Source organism: Pongo pygmaeus, chromosome 9 (genome assembly GCF_028885625.2).
Source record: "Pongo pygmaeus isolate AG05252 chromosome 9, NHGRI_mPonPyg2-v2.0_pri, whole genome shotgun sequence".
Taxonomy (NCBI): domain Eukaryota; kingdom Metazoa; phylum Chordata; class Mammalia; order Primates; family Hominidae; genus Pongo; species Pongo pygmaeus.
In genome coordinates, this window is record NC_072382.2 from 17,836,247 (window position 1) to 17,857,876 (window position 21,630).

A 21,630-nucleotide genomic window follows, 5' to 3' on the forward strand; every position below is an offset into this window, starting at 1 on the left:
CTTAAGCCTGCGAGGCTGAGGCTATGGAGAGTAGTGATCATGTCACTGCACTCCAGCCTGGGTGACAGAGTAAGATTCTGTTTCAAAAAAAAAAAAAATCTGGTAACAAGAAAAGAACCTATTTTAGGAAGTTAGAGAGAAAATTAAGCAAGCATTATTGAATGGATCAATTATGATACTGCATGGCAAGCACTTAGCACAAACCTATGTTATGGAATAAATGTTTGTGTCCCTCAAAATTCACATGTTGAAGCTGTAACCTCCAGTGTGGTTGTATTTGGACATGGGGCCTCTAAAGAGTAATTAAGATTAAATGAAGTCATCAGGGTGGGGCCCCGATCAGACAGAATTCGTGTCCATGTGAGAAGAGACACTGGAGAGCTCACTTTCTCTAATACCAACACTGCCTGCACAAGCACCTGAGGAAAGGCCATGTGAGGACATAGCAAGAAGGCAGCCGTCCACAAGCTGGGAAGACAGCCCTCATCAGAAATCAAATCAGTTAGCATCTTAATCTTGGACTTCCAGCCTCCAGAACTGTGAGAAAATAAAACCTGTTGTTAAAGCCATTTGGCCTGTGGTATTTTGTGATGGCAGCCCAAGCTGCTGATACTTCCTTGCACATCTAATATACATTAGTTATTGTTGTTATCTGTTGTTACTGTTACTTCTCATGTCCAAAGTCCCACAACAAGGAAGACAGCGAGTGGTTGAGCCCCGCTGAGGAAGCAGGTCCTTCACTCATCAGGCCACCTTCCTGCTCTTGTGGCAAGAATACCCCCAGCTCCCCTCCTGGGACTCCCTGACTCCATGATTGCCTCTATCCATCCCTCCACCTCAACCACAAGGGCAGGGCTCATGGTACAGGAGGTGTGTGTGTGTGTGTGTGTGTGTGTGTGTGTGTGTGTGTGTGACTAACCCAGAGGAAGGGGGGTGTGGGGTAAGGGAGGTTCCTTCCCTGATCAAAAGAAGCAGGAAATTCTCTTCTGTCTCTGGTTCCTGGGAACTTCTTCTTCTTTTTTTTTTTTTTTGAGATGGAATTTCCCTCTTGTTGCCCAGGCTGGAGTGCAAATGGCTCGATCTCAGCTCACGGCAACCTCCGCCTCCCAGGTTCAAGTGATTCTCCTGCCTCAGCCTCCCGAGTAGCTGGGATCACATGCATGCGCCGCCACACCTGGCTAATTTTGTATTTTTAGTAGAGACAGGGGTTTCTCCATATTGGTCAGGCTGGTCTTGAACTCCCCACCTCAGATGATCTGCCTGCCTTGGACTCCCAAAGTGCTGGGATTATAGGCATGAGCCACCGCACCTGGCCTGGGAACTTCTTTAAGCTCTAGGAAGATGAGGAGAGCTGGGGTAGTTCTGAGATTAACCGTCCCTACTCCAAATAGGAACAAGCCCAAGGAATGGGCATGGAAGGAAATCAACTGATCCTTCCTGATCCAAGTTCTTCCCTTGAAGATGCACTGAAGGTTCTTGGAGACATTTGAAAAACCTGAAACTCTTGCCCAGAACTCTAGAGGCATTATAAATAGATAACATACTTTCACACCTACAAGGTGTCTCCTCACATACACCATCTCATTTTATCCTCATAAGAGACTGGCAAGCCTTACAGCTGGCAGAGCTCAGTCTTGGAAGAGACATACCTCATATGTGCACGTCACTTAAGAGGCCTTTCTCCTACCACCTTTTGTCATCACACAGATGTGTGTCTCTTCCTCTCAATGGTGAGGACGAGCCAGCCTAACCCATGCCTGAATCCCATAGAGTACCCCATACAGGGCCTTGTATAAGTAGGTGCTCAATAGATTTTGTAGACGGATGAATAAATGCCAGTGACCAGATCAGAGAGAAGTAAAACAGGGTCTCCTATTGGAGAAGATAGTGTTGCTATTGTTCTAAGGGAGCAAGCTCAGGCATCTGTTCCTGCAGCCTGGTACATTCACTCCTAGGCAGGCACCTGACATCATTTTAATATTTATTATGTTATCATTATTATAACTGTCACTTATTGTCCACCATTCAAAGTTAAGTTCTTTGCAAATGTCAACTCATTGTTTCTCACATCCACTATTATGAGCTCCATTTAACAGATGAGGAAGTGGAGGCACAGACAGGTTATGTAATGTGCCCAAGGTTATTTAGCCAAAAATAGTGGAGCTGGGATTCAAAACCTGATTGTTTATATCCTGGACTTACAATTTTCTTGTTTTTCTTTTTGAGATGGAGTTTCGCTCTTGTCGCCCAGGCTGGAGTGCAATGGCGCGGTCTCGGCTCACTGCAACCTCTGCCTCCCAGGTTCAAGGGATTCTCCTGCCTCAGCCTCCCCAGTAGCTGGGATTACAGGCACACGCCACTACACCCGGCTAATTTTTGTATTTTTAGTAGAGACGAGGTATTGCCATGTTAGCCAGGCTGGTCTCGAACTCCTGACCTCAGGTAATCCACCTGCCTCGGCCTCCCAAAGTGCTGGGATTATAGGCGTGAGCCACCATGCCCGGCTTTGGACTTAGAATTTTCTTTTCTTTTTTTCTTTGAGACGGAGTCTTGCTCTGTCCCCCAGGCTGGAGTGCAATGACGTGACCTTGGCTTACTGCAACCTCTGCCTCCTGGGTTCAAGCGATTCTCCTGCCTCAGCCTCCTGACTAGCTGAGATTACAGGCACCCACCACCATGCCCGGCTAATTTTTGTATTTTTAGTAGAGACGGGGTTTCACCATATTGGTCAGGCTGGTCTCGAACTCCTGACCTCAGGTGATCCGCCTGCCTCGGCCTCCCAAAGTGCTGGGATTACAGGCATGAGCCACTGCGCCCGGCGACTTACAGTTTTCAAAGTTCCTCCACTTCCCTCAGCTTAGCCTCACAATGGTCCTGGGAAGCAGATAGGAGTTTCCGCCGACCACCCAAGGCCATAACTGCACGTGGGGGCAGATGTGGAACTAGAACCCAGGTCTCCCTGGGGCTTGTTCTGACACACAAAGGTCTGCATTGTGAAAGGACATGAAAGTCACACCTGTGGGCTGCCCCACTGTGTGGGGACTTAGGACCCAGCTATATCCATGACTGTGAATTCACCTCGGGATGCAGCGTTCCTGTAAGAAAAGAAAAGGAGAGCTACGATACGTGGACAGAGGCTTTTGCTCCATTTTCCATAGACACTGCCCCATTTGCTCATGCTGTTCCCTCTTATTAGAACATCTTCATCCCACGCTCTTACTCTCGCTGACTCATCATGTTTCACAATACACTTGGATTTTTCTCTCTTCCGGGAAACCTCTGCCCCTCCCTGAAGAGGGATAAAGTGACCCTCCTCATACTTCCAGAGTACCAGGTGATTTTCTGTAGCATTATCATTAAAAATCAGGTGCTGCATTCTCTCCCTCTGTCCCAGTAGTCTGGGAACTAACTCCTCAGGAGCAGGGACTCCCCTTTCTCATCCTGGTGTTTCCTATTGGCAATGCCTGCCACTCAATAGTAGGCGCTTGTTGACTGAGACAAGGTCTCAGTCAACAAGGCAGGTTTGAATGTCTTTGTTCCCTCATCTCTACCCCTGTTAAGGGATTACGGAGTGTCCTATTCATTTCGGGCATATAGAAAATGCTGTTAAAGTTTATTGAATTGAATGAAACAATTAATCGTTCTGCAAAATCTGAGCAGAGAAGTCATTTGGTTTCAAAATACTTGGATAAAAACATTACGGTGGCTCACGCCTGTAATTCCAACACTTTGGGAGGCCGAGGCGGGTGGATTACTTGAAACCAGGAGCTCGAGACCCTGACTCTACTAAAAATACAAAAATGAGCCGGTCGTGGCGGCGCGCACCTGTAAATCTCAGCTACTCAGGAGGCTGAGGCACGAGAACAGCTTGAACCGGGAGGCGGAGGTTGCAGTGAGCTGATATCGCCACTGAACTCCAATCAGGGCGACAGTGAAACTCTGTCAGAAAAACAAGAAACAAAAAAACTGTGAGGTACTGAGATCACAAACTGATGCTCAAAATATACTGATTTCCCTTCTCGTCTGGACTAAACGGGGGTAGGGAAGGGTGAGAAGGAGGGGATCGGCCCTCCCAACAAGTCTCATCTTCCCCAGATGCTGCTCGGTGCTCAGGGGCTGCAAGTACTCTGTCCTTGCACAGAGGGTAGGGGACTCCAGCTGTGCATGGGGGCACACATTAGGCCCACAGCTTGTAATGGACCAGTAGTAAAGTAAGGGAGGGGAAGCAGACTTTCTCTTGGAAAGGAAGCTCCTGAGTCCGTCCTGGGGCTTCCCCCACCAACTGTTTCCCAAACCAGCATACAGTAGGCACTTCGTAAATACTAAACCTAGTAAAGGACAGAATGATGGTAGACCGAACCCCCAAAGCAAAAGAGAAAGGGTCCAACAGCGCCTCCTTGCGGTGCTCTGCCCCAAGCCACGGGGAGAAACGTTGCAGCCCGCGCCGAACGCCGGGCAGCACAAAGGATCCCCGACTGCCGGGGAGCGGTGCTCGGAGGGCACAGGTCTACGCCGTCCCCCATGCAGTTTCGGAGATGGAGTGCTGGGCCCATGGAGGGAAGGCAGCAGGCTCGGCGGCTCCGGAAGCTCGCTGGGGCAGGGGCTCAAGGCGGCGGTCTGATGGTGGAGGCCGCCGAGAACTGTCACGGAGCTGCGTCTGCACAGCGAGCATCCCTTATTTATCCAGGGCGAGTGTGTATTTGGGGCGGCGTGCAGGGGGCTGACCAAGACCGGAGAACTCCCGGTGCGGCAGCCGGCAGAGCGAAGACTGGAATCCGTATGAGCGCCCCCCAGCGCCCCTGAGCGCTCGCCGCCGGTGCACGGCGCCCCCCACGGGAGGCAGGGATCAGCAGAGCCGCGCGCCCCGAGGCCCGCCCCCGTCTCCACACAAAGACCGTGAGTCCCGGGTCCGAGCCTTCCGGGCGGGTATCAGACGGTTGCCCGGCGGGTCGTCCCTCGGCGGCCTCCTGGCCTCGCCGGAGCGGGTGCGGGGAGGCCCACGCAGCGACGGCGGGAGGAGGGGTGGGCGGGGCTGCCGGGGTGGGGTCCCCGGGGCGGGGCAGGGCGCACTGTGTCGCGGGTAGGAGCTCGGTCCTGCTGGAGGCCGCCGGTGCCACACACGCGGTCTCGAGATGACGGCGAGCATGCGAGTGGCGAAGGTAAGCGGGTGTAGGATGACCCCTTTCTCTTGGCTCCCCTCGCCCCACGCATTGCCGCCTCCCTCCATCCCCTCCGCGGCTCTCCGAGCACATTTATTTATTTGTCTGGGCACCAGAGCTAGCTGAATCCCTGTCCTCCCCGCCCTCTACTCAGAGGAGGACTGGCTTGCAAGAGTGGCCAGAGCTGGGGTTTGGGGGGTTTGGAGGCCTCTGCTTGAGCTGTTCGCGTGGTGAAGATGAGCCGGCTCCCCCAAAACTGGTTTCAATTTCGCTTTTCCTGCCTGAAACTTGTGATGACAACTGGGTGCATCTCCAGTGCAGGAAACGTCCTTGGCACCTTGGTGCCAGGCATTCTGCTACTGCTGGTGGTGGGTTATGAACACAGATGACCAGGATGAAGTCCTTGCCTTGGAATAAGCCCATGGCCCATCCCGTAATTTGATGCCTGTATTACTAGAGTCCTGAGAAACACGGAATGCTGATTAGAATTTGGGGCAAAGTTCCCTGGGTATTCTCTGGAGGAAAAGATGCGGAGGTGGACCTGGAAGGCCTCCTGGAGTAGGTGGCTTGCATTCGTGAGTTCTACAAGTGTTGAATGCCTGCATGTGCTGGCCCTGTTCTAGGAGGTGGGGGGTGGGGCGGGCAGAGATGAACACAAATCCGGCCCTTGTTGAATTTTATTCCTATCAGGGACACAATTTGAAATAAGATCTGGAAGGATGGGGAAGGGGCAGTTTCCTCCAGAAGGTGGGAAAACCCAGGGTGTTTGGAGATGGATTAGGGAGGAAGGTGATCCTGGTGAAGTGAGTCTGGCGCCCCAAGTCTTTCAGAAGTGCCCCTTCCAGTCTGCAGGGTGGAGGGGCAGGCTCTAGGGGAGGAAGAGGGTGCCTGCTACCCTCAGCTTCTGAGAAGAAAATGGCCTCAGACTGGGATGCCCAGAGCAGGCTTGGCCTAGATACTAAATCTGGAGGTTGGCAGCAAAATGAGGCAGAGGGTCTTTCCAGCCAAGTGGAAGAGAGATGGGAGCCAGAATTTATTGCATTGGAACCGTTACATGCCAAACGGTTTACATGGTTATTTCATCTAATTCGCACAGCAGTTCTGTGAGATAAGTAATATATACCCGTATTTTACAAATGAGGAAATTGAGGCGCAGAGAAAATAACTTGCTTGTCCAGAGTCTTTCAGTAAGGAGCAGTGGGACTGGAATATGAAACCCGGTCCACAGGCCTCCAGCCTGCAGGCTCTCTTAATGGCCTTTCTACTTTCATTTTCTGTTCCTCTGAGTCAGGTGATTTCCTAGTAGGCAGTAGGAAAGAACTGTGTGTTTTAGGTTGGGTTTCAACTTCCTCAGGCTTTGGGAAAGTTTTGGCAGAACTCATCCTAAACAGATAAAGTCCAAGTGTGCCCAGTTGTAAAGTCAGGAAAATGTCTATTCCAGATCTTCTCCGGTCAGCCCTGGGCTTTGTTCTTGCCAAAGAGTCACAGATGATAGAGAAACTCTTACGAGTGCAGATGCGTCTAGTTTGGGATAAAGATAAATGAAGGGCCATTGACTCTGGGTGGAAGGCACCAGAAGCAGCTTATTGGTTGAACAGAAATAGAACACAGGCTGATAGATAGGAGGGGGGCATGGGATGTGTTTATATTATATGTTGGGGGTGGGGGGAAGGCAGAGAAAGTTCAAATGGTCCACAGTGTTAAAGGACCCCTCCCCACTTGTGCACTGGGTTTGGAGAGCTTCAGTTTCTCAACCTCATCACTATTGACATTTTGGGTCACATAACTCTTATGTATCCATTGTATGTTTTTAGATTTGAGGTTACTACAAGGTTTATAAATAATATCTTATAACCTGCTATTTTAAACTGATGACAAGTTAACACTGATTACATAAACAAACAAGCAAAATGAAAACTAATAAAGGCCAGGCGTGGTGTCTCACTCCTGTAATATCAGCACTTTGGGAGGCTGAGGTTCGCGGATTGCATGAGCCCAGGAGTTAGAGACCAGCCTGGGTAACACGGCCAAACCCCATCTCTACAAAAAGTACCAAAATTAGCCGGGCATCGTAGCACACTGCTGTAGTCCCAGCTACCTGGGAGGCTGAGGTGGCAGGATCACCTGAGCCCAGGAGGTTGAGGCTGCAGTGAGCTGTGATTGCGCCACTGGACTCCAATCTGGGTGACAGAGTGAGACACTGTCTCAAAAAAAAAAAAAAAAAAAAAAAACCTAATACAAACTGTATACTTTAACTTCGTCTTTCCGCTTTTTAACTTTTTGTTGTTTCTATTTCTTTCCTTCTTTCTTTCTCTCTCTCCCTTTCCTTCCTTCCTTCCTTCCTTAAGATGGAGTTTTGCTCTTGTTGCCCAGGCTGGAGTGCAATGGTGCCATCTCAGCTCACCGCAACCTCCGCCTCCCGGGTTCAAGTGATTCTCCTGCCTCAGCCTCTTGAGTAGCTGGGATTACAGGCAGGCACCATCACACCTGGCTAATTTTGTATTTTTAGTAGAGAGGGGGTTTCTCCATGTTGGTCAGGCTAGTCTCGAACTCCTGACCTCAGGTGATCCACCTGCCTCGGCCTCCCAAAATGCTGGGATTACATGAGCCACTGCGCCCGGCCATTTCTATTTATTTCTTATTGTACTGTCTACCTCTTGAAAAATTGTTGTAGTTATTATATTTAATTGGTCATCTTTTCCTCTTTCTGCTTAAGATATGAGTAGTGTACACACCATAAATACAGTGTTATACTAATCTGTGTTTTTCTTTCTTTTTTTTTTTGAGACAGAGTTTCACTCTTGTTGCCCAGGCTGGAGTGCAATGGCACGATCTCAGCTCACTGCAACCTCCACCTCCCGGGTTCAAGTGATTCTCCTACCTCAGCCTCCCAAGTAGCTGTATTTTTAGTAGAGACGTGGTTTCACCATGTTAGCCAGGCTGGTCTCGAACTCCTGACCTCAGGTGATCCACCGGCTTCGGCCTCCCAAAGTGCTGGGATTACAGGCGTAGTCACCGTGCCCAGCCCTAATCTGTTTTTCTGTGCACTTACTATTGCCAGTGAGTTTTGTACCTTCAGATGATTTCTTTTCTTTTCTTTTTTCTTTTTCTTTCTTTTTTTTTTTTTTTTTTTGAGACAGAGTTTTGCTCTTGCTGCCCAGGCTGAAGGGCAATAGTGCGATCTTGGCTCACCACAACCTCCGCTTCCCAGGTTCAAGTGATTCTCCTGCCTCAGCCTCCCAAGTAGCTGAGATTATAGGCATGCGCCACCACACCTGGCTAATTTTGTATTTTTAGTAGAGATGGGGTTTCGCCATGTTGTCCAGGCTGATCTCAAACTCCTGAGCTCAGGTGATCCACCTGCTTCACCCTCCTAAAGTGCTGGGATTACAGGTAAGCCACCGTGCCCAGCCCAGATGATTTTTTATTGCTCATTAAAATTATTTTAAATTTCTGATTGAAGAACTCCTTTTTAGCATTTCTTGTAGGACAGGTCTGGTGTTGATGACATCTCTCAGCTTTTGTTTGTCTGGGAAAGTCTTTATTTTCTCCTTCATGTTTGAAGGATATTTTCACGGGATATACTATTCTAGGGTAAAAGATTTTTTCGCTCAGCCGTATTTCATTTAAATATGTCATGCCACTCTCTCTTGGCCTGTAAGATTTCCACTGAATAGTCTGCTGCCGGACATATTGGAGCTCCATTGTATGTTATTTGTTTATTTTCTCTTGCTGCTGTTAGGACCCTTTCTTTATCCCTGACATCTGGGAGATTGATTATAAGATGCCTTGAGATAGTCTTCTTTGGGTTAGGTCTGCTTGGTGTTCTATAACCTTCTCATATTTGGATATTGATAATCTTCTCTAGATTTGGGAAGTTCTCTGTTACTATCTGTTTGAATAAACTATCTAGCCCTGTCTCTCTCCCTACCTCCGATTTAAGGCCAGTAACTCTGAGATTTGCCCTTTTGAGGCCATTGTCTAGATCCTGTAGGCATACTTCATTCTTTGTTCATTCTTTTTTTTTTTTTGAGATGGAGTCTCGCTCTGTTGCCCAGGATGGAGTGCAGTGGCACAATCTTGACTCACTGCAAGCTCTGCCTCCTGGGTTCACACCATTCTCCTGCCTCAGCCTCCTGAGTATCTGGGTCTACAGGCGCCCACCACCACAGCCGGCTAATTTTTTTTTTTTTTTTTTGTATTTTTAGTGGAGATGGGGTTTCACCGTGTTAGCCAAGATGGTCTCGATCTCCTGATCTCATGATCCACCCGCCTTGGCCTCCCAAAGTCTTTGTTTATTCTTTTATTCTTTTGCTTCATCTGACTGTATTTTCAAATACCCTGTCTTTAGGCACTCTAGTACGTCTCCTTGATCAATTCTGCTATTAAAAGACTCTGATGCGTTTCAGTATGTTAATTGCATTTTTTTCTTTTTTTGAGACGGAGTTCCGCTCTTGTTGCTCAGGCTGGAGTGCAATGGCGTGATCTCGGCTCACTGCAACCTCTGCCTCTCCAATTCTCCTGCCTGAGCCTCCCAAGTAGCTGGGATTACAGGCATGCATCATCATGCCCGGCTAATTTTTGTATTTTTAGTAGAAACGGGGCCTCACCACGTTGGCCAGGCTGGTCTCGAACTCCTAACCTCAGGTGATCTGCCCGCCTTGGCCTCCCAAAGTGCTGGGATTAGAGGCATGAGCCACTGCACCCGGCCTCAATTGCATTTTTTGACTCCGAAATTTCTGCTTGATTCTTTTTAATTATTTCAATTTCTTTGTTAAATTTATTGATGGGATTCTGAATTCCTTCTCTATGGAGGAAATATTGAATTTATTTGAGTCTCCTCAAAACAGCTATTTTGCTTTCTGTCTGAAAGGTCACATATCTCTGTTTCTCTGGAATTGGCCCCGTGTACCTTATTTTGTTCGTTTGGTGAGGCTGTGTTTTCCTGGATCATCTTGAAGCTTGTGGATGTTTCTTGGTGTCTGGGCACTGAGGAGTTAGGTATTTATTATAGTCTTTGTAGTCTGGGCTTCTTTGTACTCATCCTTCTTGGGAAGGCTTTCTAGTAGGTATTGGAACGGGCTTGGCTGTTGTGATCTAAGTTTAGGTCACTGCAGCCATGTCTACATTAGGGGGCACTCCAAGCCTAGTAACACTGTAGTTCTTGCAGACTCTTAGAGGTTACTACCTTGGTGGTTTTGGATAACATCAGGAAGAATTCTCTGGATTACCAGGTAGAGACTCTCATTTTCTTCCCTTACTTTCTCCCAAACGAATGGAGTCTTACTCTCCGTGCTGAGCTCCCTGGAGCTGGGTGAGGTGTGACACAAGCATCCCCACAGTCACCAGAATTGGGACTGCACTGGGGCAGGCCTGAAGCCAGCACAACACTAGGTCTTGTTCAAGGCCCGCTATAATTACTACTTGGCTATGCCCTACGTTTGCTCAAGGCCCGAGGGCTCTACAATCAGCAGGTGGTGAAGCCAGCCAGGCTTGTGTCCTTCCCTTTAGGGCAGTTAGTTCGCTGCTGGGCCCCAGAGAGGTCCACAGTTGCTGTCCACGGGCCAGGGCCTGGAGTCAGAAACCTTAGAAATCTATCTAGTGCTCTGTTCTACTGCAGCTAAGCTGGCACCGAAACCACAGGACACAGTCCTTCCCACTCTTCCCTCCCCTTTCCCCGGATATAGGAGTCTCTCCCCTTGTCCACCACCACACGGGTCTATGAGGAGTACTGCCAGGGTACTACTGCTGATGTTCACCTAAGGCCCAAAGGCCCTTCAGTCAGCTTGTGGTGAATGTGAGCAGGCCTGAGACTCACCCTGCAGGGCAGCGGTCTCCCCTCTTGTTGGGCCAGATAATTCTTTGTTAGGATGTTTATCAGCATCTCTGGCCTCTTCCCACTCTCCTGATTTTTGACAACGGAACAATGTTCCCAGATATTACCAAATGTCCCTGGCTGGGTAAAATCGCCCCTGGTTGAGAACCACTGATTTGTACCAATTCATTGTTCCAGAGAAATGTAACCTGGCCTTGAGTGTCTTTTTTTCTTCCCCAACAAGAAAAGGCCTATAGTCCCACAAGATGGACCCTAAAAGAGGGGCAGCATTCCTTTGTCAAATACATTTGAGAAGTACTGCATGCCGTGGGCCCACAGCTTGGTCAATCACCATACACGAGAGCATATTAAAGCCTCTGGGAAGTTCTCCAGTGAAGAAACCTCTTTACCCTAGATTTCCCAAATGTACTTGACCTTGGAACCCTTTTCCTGTACTACCTATTAACCTTCTGCAGGACATACTGTACATATGTGCCCCATCTGGGCCCTGTGCCCTGGTGCTTCTCGCCTTCTCTGCATTATGGATTCCTGTTCATTCTGCATGGCCCAGCTCACAGAGTGCTCCCTCTGTGAAGCCTTCCTTCTCCCCTCTCATCTCCTTCCCTGCTGTATATCCATACACATTCACATAATCACATCCATGTTTCGTCCATTACTCTACTGAAATTCTTGAGGACTGGTCCTGTCTCAGTTAAATGTCAGTAGAAGATGCTCAGTAATGGCTGTTGGGAGAATTCAAAAGGGATATTCAGGTGCTTGGGCCACAGTTCTGGGAAGATGAGTCACTCCTTGCCCCCTTGTTTCCCCGCTTGGTGTGTAGAGTTCTTCTCTGCTATGGTCTTCCGGAGTCATTTCGCTTCTCCAGCCCTGATCTGGCAGAGTTTGAAGCGGTGGGGTCATGTCTTTGCTGTAGATGCTCAGTCGATGCTTATGGAAGGAAGAAAGGACGAGAGGAAGGGAATTAGAACCTAGTGACTTTCTAGGAAGAAGGCTAGAGAGCAGAGGTTAAGTACCCTGCTTTCAGGAAAAAAGCCTCCTAAGAGCACTTACTCCCAAGTTTTCATATCTGGGAGAAGTGATCTATTTTTCCCTGCACCTAGTACCTAGGTGTACCAGAGTTGTGGTGAGGCCACAGTCAGAAAATTCACTTAAAGCACCAGCACTGGCTGGGCGCGGTGGCTCACGCCTGTAATCCCAGCACTTTGGGAGGCTGAGGCGGGTGGATCACAAGGTCAAGAGATCAAGATCATCCTGGCTAACACGGTGAAACACCGTCTCTACTAAAAATACAAAAAATTAGCTGGGCGTGGTGGCGGGCGTCTGTAGTCCCAGATACTCAGGAGGCTGAGGCAGGAGAATGGTGTGAATCCAGGAGGCGGAGCTTGCAGTGAGCCGAGATCGCACCACTGCATTCCAGCCTGGGCAACAGAGCGAGACTCTGTCTCAAAAAAAAAAAAAAAAAAGAAAAAGCACCAGCACCATGCCTGATACATACTAAGTGCTCAGTAAATGTAGGCTTTGACTTTACCAGCTTCTGCCCCTAAGATGGCCAGTTTTGAACTTGGGGCAGCTTGCTGCTGGGGCAGGGGGAGGGGGCTGAAATAGGGAGGACTAGGCCAACTGCCTACTCACTTGTGTCCCCTGCAGGAGCTGGAGGATCTTCAGAAGAAGCCTCCCCCGTACCTGCGGAACCTGTCCAGCGATGATGCCAATGTCCTTGTGTGGCACGCTCTCCTCCTACCCGTGAGTATCCATGGGGACCATGGCTTTGGATTGTGGCCAACTTAGGCCAGGGACATGGGCAGGGAGGGTTAGGACTAGGCAAGAATTTTCCCTGCTTGAGATCCTTTCACTGGAGGTTATCATTGCTGGAGGGGGCCTCTCTCTGAATTGATTGCTTCTGAGATCCAGATACTTCTGAGGTTCATCTTCTGATAAAGATGCCAAAGGACTTTTGACTTAGTAGGAGACCCCTTCCTTAAACCAGTAGCCACCAAGCCCACTACAGAACTTCAGGAGACAAACAGCATCAAAAAGAAGAAGAAATAAAGATTTCTTGGACCTTTGTCAAGGGATAGGGATAAACTTCCAGGCTCTCACAGTTGGTAGAATTTGCTCCCACAAACCTAAATTGTATTTTGTTTTTCTTTAGTCTTATTTCAGAAAATTGTTACATATGAAAACACAAATAGCTCATTTCTACTGTTCTTATTTTTCTCTGTTTATTATTTGGTATTTTCTTGATAAAGTCTCTCTGAAAGCAGTATTCCAAAATAGTTTTCAGAGTGCAAGATCTCTCTTTTTTTCATCCGATTATTAGTGACTACAGATACTTTGAGAAATTAATCTACACTTTCTGTTACTTGGAAATAAAATTTAAGACATTGAACTTTTTGTTAGTCAAAGCTCTTTGGAATATCGAGGGAACAGTTCATCTTATTATTTAGGATTTCGACTTTTTTTTTTTTTTTTTTTGAGACAGAGTCTCAGTGTCGCCCGGGCTGGAGTGCAGTGGTACGATGTCGGTTTCCTGCAACCTCCACCTCTGGGGTTCAAGCGATTCTCCTGCCTCAGCCTTCTGAGTAGCTGCGACTACAGGCATGTGCCACTATGACCAGCTAATTTTTGTATTTTTAGTGGAGACAGGGTTTTGCCATGTTGGCCAGGCTGGTCTCAAACTCCTGGCCTCAAGTGATCTGCCCACCTCGGCCTCCCAAAGTGCTGGGATTACAGGTAGAGCCACCACACCCAGCAGGATTTACTTTTTATTGACAATGCAGTGGCATAGGTTGTGTCATCTTCTCTTTAAACTGACCTTTAGTCCAGAAAAGTAGAGAAAGGCCTGAGTCAGGTCAACATGGGAACCTCTGTCAAGTCCCTTGGGTTACTGTGTTGAAACGATCCACTTACCTGGCTTAGAGTGAGGATACCTGTTCTAGGCCTCAGGTGCCGGGAGAAGATGCTCAAAGGAGCTCCAGGGACTGATTATATCTCCAAGGAGACCAACTTTGAGATGATGAAAGCAGGGGTGATAGGAAAACCTAGGAAATGTCTCGTTTGGCAGAATACTATGAAATCAGAGGACCTCAATGGTTGGCAAGACCAAGGTGGTTAAGTGTGCCCCAGGAACTGGCCACAGACCTTCCAGCCATATAGGAGTCCTGAAGAAACATGATACTTGGGAGGAATCCCAGAGCTGGAGGACCAAAGCTTGATGTAAGTCATCAGCTAAGGGGGCCTGAAGGTGCCTGGTGAGGCCATAAAGGAGGGGATGGCTGACTGGCAAAGGAAAGGTCCTTTGGAATAGCAGACAAATTCCTCCTCAAAGGCTCAGTCTCAGTTTATGTATTCACCAAAGTGGCCCCACTTGGAACATCTTGGTCATGGAAGGATTCAGCTCGATGAGTCTTTCGAAGCTAATAGTAAAATTCTCATTCCTTGAGAGTCTCCCGTGGACCAAGTGCTGTTTTAAGTACACAACATACGTGGTCATATTGAATCCTCTCAACCATCCAATGAGGAAGGTTGTCTTCCTCTTAAAATTGCAGAGATGGAAACCAAGGAGGTTAAGTAACTGGTCTGTGGTCACTCAGAATAAGGTGGCAGTAGTGGAATTCAGCGGACTCCAGGGTCTCCTCTTTTAACCACTCCATGAAAAATGAATAGTTTTCAAAATTTTTTAAAAAGTAGCAGGCCGGGCATGGTGGCTTACACCTGTAATCCCAGCACTTTGAGAGGCTGAGCTGGGTGGATCACCGGAGGTCAGAAGTGTGAGACCAGACTGGCCAACATGGTGAAACCCTGTCTCTAGTAAAAATACAAAAATTAGCTGGGCATGGTTGTGGGCGCCTATAATCCCAGCTACTCAGGAGGCTGAGGCATGAGAATCACTTGAACCTGGGAGGCGGAGGTTGCTGTGAGCTGAGATTGGGCCATCGCACTCCAGCCTGGATGACAAGAGCGAAACTCTGTCTCAAAAAAACAAAACAAAACAAAAAAAAGTAGCAAAATGCTTTATTTAACCTAGAACTTAGAAGGTAGTGGGACTTTCTCAACTGACTGTAAGATACAGCGTGGAATCCTCTGGTCCAACTTCTCCATTTTACAAACGAGGGAACTGATCCTCAGAGAAAGCTTAGTCATACAGCAAGCCCGAGGCAGAGCTGGGACAGGTCCCCAGAGCTCTCAGCTCCATGGCTCTGCTACCTCCTTCCTCTGTTAAGTCCTATGAAGCCCAGAAAGAAGCCCCTTCAGGCAGGACACACTGATACCCCTGTCTTAGTCCATTTGTGTTGCTGTAAAGGAATGCCCGAGGGTGCATAATATATAAAGAAAAGAGGTTAATTTGGCTCAAGCTTCTGCAGGCTGTACAAGAAGCATGGCACCGGGCGTGGTGGCTTACGTCTATAATCCCATCTCTTTAGGAGGCTGAGGAGGGCGGATCACCTGAGGTCAGGAGTTCAAGACCAGCCTGACCAACATGGAGAAACCCTGTCTCTACTAAAAATACAAAATTAGCTGGGTGTGGTGGCGCATGCCTGGAATCCCAACTAGTTGGGAGGCTGAGGCAGGAGAATTGCTTGAACCTGGGAGGCAGAGGTTGCGGTGAGCCGAGATCACGCCATTGCACTCCAGCCTGGGCAACAAAGTGAAACTCCATCTCAAAAAAAGAAAAAAAAAAAAAAAAAAAAAAAGCATGGCACCAGCATCTGCTTCTGGTGAGGCCTCAGGAAGCTTCCACTCATGGTGGAAGGCAAATGGGAGCCACGTGTACAGATCACATGGCAAGAGAAGAAGTGAAAGAGAGAGAGAGAGCGAGCAGGTGCCAGGATCTTCTAAACAACCAGCTTTTTCAGTAAGTAATAGAGTAAGAACTCTCTTATTACTGTGAGGTTGGCACGCAGCCATTCGTGGGAGATCTGCCCCCAGGACCCATACCCCTAGGCCCCACCTCCAACATTGGGGATCAAATTTCTTTTCTTTTCTTTCCTTTTTTTTTTTTTTTTTTGGTGACAGTCTCGCTCTGCACTCCAGAGTGAGACTCACTGCAACCTCTGCCTCCTGGGTTCAAGCAATTCTCATGCCTCAGCCTCCTGAGTAGCTGGGACGACAGGCGCACGTTACCACGCCCAGCTACTTTTTTGTATTTTGGTGGAGGCGGGGTTTCATCATGTTACCCAGGCTGATCTCAAACTCCTGAGCCCAGGCAATCCATCTGCCTCAGCCTCCCAAAGTGCTAGGATTACAGGGGTGAGCCACCGCCGTGCAGGTCTTGGGGATCAAAGTTCAACCTGAGATTTGAGGAGACAAACATCCAACCACAGCACCCTCCCATCCTGCCCTGAGGCCTCAGCTGTTGGCCTTCTCTGACTGATAGGCGCAGCCTTTTCTTCTTACTGAGACCATAAAAATGAGATATTTTCTTTATCTTCCTACTTTTTTTTACTCCATCTCTTTTTTTTTTTTTTTTTTGAGACAGAGTTTTGCTCTTGTTGCCCAGGCTGGAGTGCAAGGGTGTGATCTCTGCTCACCACGACGTCAGCCTCCCAGGTTCAACTTCTGCCTCTCAGTTCTTGCCTCAGCCTCCCGTGTAGCAGGTATTACAGGCATGCGCCACCACGCCCGGCTAATTTTGCATTTTTAATAGAGACAGGGTTTCTCCATGTTGGTCAGGCTTGTCTCGAACTCCCGACCTCAGGTGATCTGCCCACTTTGGACTCCCAAAGTGCTGGGATTACAAAGGTGAGCCACCGCGCCCGGCCTAGTTAGATCACATGGCTAGTGAGTGTCAGAGTCTGATCACACCCAGGCAGGGTGGCTCCGGAGTCTGTGTGACCCCTACTCTGTTGCACAGGCTAATGCATGTCAAGCCTTAGCGCAGGACAGCACAGATAGGTGCTCAGAAAAGTGTTCAGGTGGCTCAAAGTCTAGAGGGTCTTCTGCTGGCTCCTTGCAGCTCCCAACCCCTAGGTCACTCCAGACCCTGAGTTTGTTTGTTTTTAATCATAGTAAAATAAACATAACAAAATTTACTATCTTAACCATTTTTAAGTATATAGTTCAGTGTCATTAAGTAGGATTACAGCTGGGCATGATGGCTCATGCTTATAATCCCAGTAATCTGGAGGCCAAAGCAAAAGGATTGCTCAAGGCCAGGAGTTCAAGACCAGCCCTGGCAACATAGTGAGACCCTATCAAAAAAAATTTTTTAATTAGCCAGGTATGGTCGTGGGCCCCTGTAGTACCAGCTACTCAGGAGGCTGAGGTGGGAGGATCACTTGAGCCCAGAAGTTTGAGATTACGGTGAGCAATGATAATGCCACTGCACTCCAGCCTGAGTGACAGAGTGAGACCCTGCTTCAGTAAACAAACAAACAAACATTGTTGTACAGCCATCACCACCGTTCATCTCTAAAACTTTTTGTCTACTTGTAATGAAACTCTGTACCCCTTCAGTAACTCCTCATTCCTTTCTTTCCCCAGCACCTGGTGACCACTTTTGTATTTTGTTTCTATGAATTTGACTATTCTAGGTACTGCACATAAGTGGTATTTTGCAATATCTGTCCTTTTTTTGTCTAGCTTATTTCCTGTAGCATAGTGTCTTCCAGGTTCATCCATGTTGTAGCATATATCAGAATTTCATTCCTTTTAAGGCTAAATAATACTCCATTGTGTATATATGCCACATTTTGTTGATTGATCCATTGATAGACACTTGGTTTGCTTTCACCATTTGGCTGCTAGAAACATTGGTATACAAATACCTGTTTGCTTTCAGTTCTTTGGGTATCTACCCAGAAGTAGAACTGCTGGATCATATGGTAATTCTGTGTCTAATCTTTTGAGAAATGACCATACTGTTTTCCATCACAGCTGCACCATTTTATTTTCCTAAGCTCCCGAGTTCTTAGGATTTCCTCATTTTCTCCGTTTCCTCACCCCCATTCTAATGTTTTAAGAAAGGATGTTCCATCCTTTTCTTCCATAATCTCAGAAAGTCTTGAAAGCTGAGATGGCCCTTAGAGCTCATCTAATCCATCTTTATCCACTTTTCAAATGAGGAAACTGAGGCCTAGAGGTGGGAAGTGGCTCACCCGTGGTCACACAGCAAAAGCCGGGATCAGACTTCTCTGCCTCCCAGGCCAGTGCCCTTTGGTGATTTCACATTTTCACTAATCCATGACTCAATTGTCAAATGAATGCAGAAAGCTGTGTGTATCCCGGCTCATGATTCTTCCTGGGAGTGAAGCAGAGGATGCCTAGGACCCTCGAATTGGGGCAGGAAGGGAGGAAAACCAGACTGGAGCTTGACCCCTTTTCTCTCTGCACAGGACCAACCTCCCTACCACCTCAAAGCCTTCAACCTGCGCATCAGCTTCCCGCAGGAGTATCCGTTCAAGCCTCCCATGATCAAATTCACAACCAAGATCTACCACCCCAACGTGGACGAGAACGGACAGATTTGCCTGCCCATCATCAGCAATGAGAACTGGAAGCCTTGCACCAAGACTTGCCAAGGTAGGGCTGGGCTTTGCCTGGAGGAGGGACTGATACTGGGTAGAGATTACTGGAGAGGGGGTTCACAGCTTATTCTGAGCTTGAAAAGCCCCAAAGAGAGGAGATAAAAATTGTGAGTCTTGGCTGAACTTACTATGAGATAGAAGGGATGCTTCCTGGACAGACTGACCTCCTCCTGCGTCTGTTCTTATACCTGTGCAGTTGTGACAGAGGAACATTGCTGCGATTCATGGGAGAGACAGCTTGACTGCACAGGGAAGGGGTTGGGATAAGAAAGCCCACTGTTTCCTCTGTGGACTTCGGGCAAGTTTTTGTTCCTTTCTGGGACTCGGTGTCCTAAATGACAGTGGAGGGAACTGGCTTCATAATGATAATACCTGTCACTTGACTGAGCACTTTCGGCACTGTGCTAAAAACATCACATGCCGACTTCATTTTTATTTCCTCCACAAGCCTGTGAGGTAGTGTTGTCATTAGCCTTGTTTAATAGACCCGGACATCTGAGGCATGTGAGAGGTGAAGTGGTTGCCTAAGGTCATACAGATGACAAACGGCAGCACTTGGCTGACTTGCAAGCCACATGTGGCTGTTGCAACTGAGGAACTCAATTCTTTTTCTTTTTTAAGACGGAGTCTCTCTCTGTCGCCTAGGCTGGAGTGCAGTGGCGCGATCTTGGCTCATTGCAACCTCCACCTCCCGGGTTCAAGCGATTCTCTGGCCTCAGCTTCTCAAGTAGCTGGAATTACAGGCGTATGACACCACACCCAGCTATTTTGTATTTTTAGTAGAGAGGGGTTTTGCCATGTTAGCCAGGCTGGTCTCGAACTCCTGACCTCAGGCGATCCGCCTGCCTCGGCCTCCCAGAGTGCTGGGATTACAGGTGTGAGTCACCGCGCCTGGCCAGAACTCAATTCTTAATTGTACTTAATTTTAATCCTTTTTGTTTTTTCTACTGAGACACGGTCTGTGTCTATTGCCCAGGCAGTTAGTTCAGTGGTGCAATCTTGGCTCACTGCAACCTCCACCTCCTGGGCTCAAGCCATACTCCCACCTCAGCCTCCCGAGTAACTGGGACTACAGGAGCGTGCCACTACACCTGGCTAATTTTTGCATGCTTTGTAGAGACCAGGTTTTGCCATATTGCCCAGGCTAGTCTCAAACTCGTGAGTTCAAGCCATCCACCCATCTTGGCCTCCCAAAGTGCTGGGATTACAGGCGTGAGCCACCGTGCCTGGCCTGATTTTAATTCATTTAAATTTATATGCCTGCATGTGGCTAATGGCTACCATATTGAACAACGCAGCTCTAGAGCCTGTGGCTGAATCAGTGTGCAATCCTCCACCTGGACCAGCTCAGGAGTTTTTAACTCAGGAAACGAAAGTCCTTAGGTTGGTGGGAGTGGGAGCAGGGAGAGGAGTGGTCCTTGGATGAGCTTCAGGGGGTCTGGGAACTGTCTGTTTTGCATGTGGATGTGCGCATCTGTCTCAGGAGATGGGCTGCTGCCTTCACTAGGTTCCCAAAGGCATCTGTGAAAGATGAAGAGCCAGGGGGCAGTGGTGGTTTTCAGTCTTTAGCCTTAGACCCCTTTTGCCCAAGGAAAAGTTTATTTGGACTATCAATATAATGGAGGAAAACAGAGTAGTTTTTGTTGAAATGGGGATAAGACCCAGAAACCTCACTTATCTCGTGGCCCCCGTGATGAGGAGCTTCTCTGAAGCCATGGAATGTAGTTGTTTGAAAACCACTGATGTAATCAGTCAAGGTCTTGGGTGTCACCAACCAAGAATGAGCGGGGCGTTTGATCTGGTCATAGAGTAACCCTAAGCGATGGAACCTTTCCCCCAAGGAGTGGGTGTGGCGTGTCAGGACACTGGGAGTGGGCAGCCATGACTCCCTTCCCTCTGCCCTGATGTCCTGATCTGGCCTGTCTCTCCCCAGTCCTGGAGGCCCTCAATGTGCTGGTGAATAGACCGAATATCAGGGAGCCCCTGCGGATGGACCTCGCTGACCTGCTGACACAGAATCCGGAGCTGTTCAGAAAGAATGCTGAAGAGTTCACCCTCCGATTCGGAGTGGACCGGCCCTCCTAACTCATGTTCTGACCCTCTGTGCACTGGATCCTCGATAGCGGACGGACACACCTCATGGACTGAGGCCAGAGCTCCCTATGGCCCATTCCCCATTCATTTTTCCCTTCTTAGGTTGTTAGTCATTAGTTTGTGTGTGTGTGTGGTGGAGGGAAGGGAGCTGTGAGTGTGTGTGTTGCGTATGGACTCACTCCCAGGTTCACCTGGCCACAGGTGCACCGTTCCCACACCCTTTGCATCCCCCAGAGCCAGGGGAGTTTAAGTTTGCAGAGTTACAGGCCAGTTCTCCAGCTCTCCATCTTAGAGAGACAGGTCACCTTGCAGGCTTGCTGGCAGGAAATGAATCCAGCAGCCAACTCGAATCCCCCTAGGGCTCAGGCACTGAGGGCCTGGGGACAGTGGAGCATATGGGTGGGAGACAGATGGAGGGTACCCTATTTACAACTGAGTCAGCCAAGCCACTGATGGGAATATACAGATTTAGGTGCTAAACCATTTATTTTCCACGGATGAGTCACAATCTGAAGAATCAAACTTCCATCCTGAAAATCTGTATGTTTCAAAACCACTTGCCATCCTGTTAGATTGCCAGTTCCTGGGACCAGGCCTCAGACTGTGAAGTATGTGTCCTCCAGCATCCAGTCCAGGGGGAGCCACAGAAACCATGTTCTTGCTTAAGCCATTAAAGTCAGAGATGAATTCTGGAGTGCAGCTGAGTCTTTGATGAGGGGATGGGGTGGTTTCATCAGGACCAGAGAGGACTAGGGATTTAAGCATAAATTTCTGACCTTGCTTCCCTTGGATGTTCCCCAAACATCATAAGGAATGTTGGTCATGGAAAAATAGGCCATCCTTGGACAGAGGAGCTTTCAGAAGGTCCACAGGGATGACGTCCCCATTTTATTTAATTAATTAATTTATTTATTTATTTAAGACAGAATCTCACTCCGTCGCCCAGGCTAGAGTGCAGCAGTGCGATCTCGGCTCACTGCAACCTCCGCCTCCTGAGTTCAAGCGATTCTCCTGC

General features: G+C 48.4%; 1 protein-coding gene across 4 annotated transcripts; it reads left to right on the forward strand.

Annotated features, from left to right (window-relative positions):
- Positions 1 to 4,394: 4,394 nt before the first annotated feature.
- Positions 4,395 to 21,302, forward strand: UBE2L6 (ubiquitin conjugating enzyme E2 L6). 4 transcript variants are annotated; one of them, XM_063671816.1, is made up of 5 exons: positions 4,395 to 4,896; positions 5,617 to 5,734; positions 12,643 to 12,738; positions 18,330 to 18,516; positions 20,455 to 21,302. In XM_063671816.1, the coding sequence occupies exons 2-5, from the start codon at positions 5,687 to 5,689 to the stop codon at positions 20,604 to 20,606; spliced, it is 483 nt and encodes a 160-aa protein (XP_063527886.1). In that variant the 5' UTR covers positions 4,395 to 4,896; positions 5,617 to 5,686; the 3' UTR covers positions 20,607 to 21,302. The 4 variants fall into 4 exon arrangements, with proteins under 4 accessions (XP_063527886.1, XP_054294292.1, XP_054294290.1 ...); XM_054438317.2 differs by lacking the exon at positions 5,617 to 5,734 and adding an exon at positions 16,475 to 16,592 and having other exon boundaries at positions 4,793 to 4,896; XM_054438315.2 differs by lacking the exons at positions 4,395 to 4,896; positions 5,617 to 5,734 and adding an exon at positions 5,012 to 5,159.
- The last annotated feature ends 328 nt before the right edge of the window (positions 21,303 to 21,630 follow it).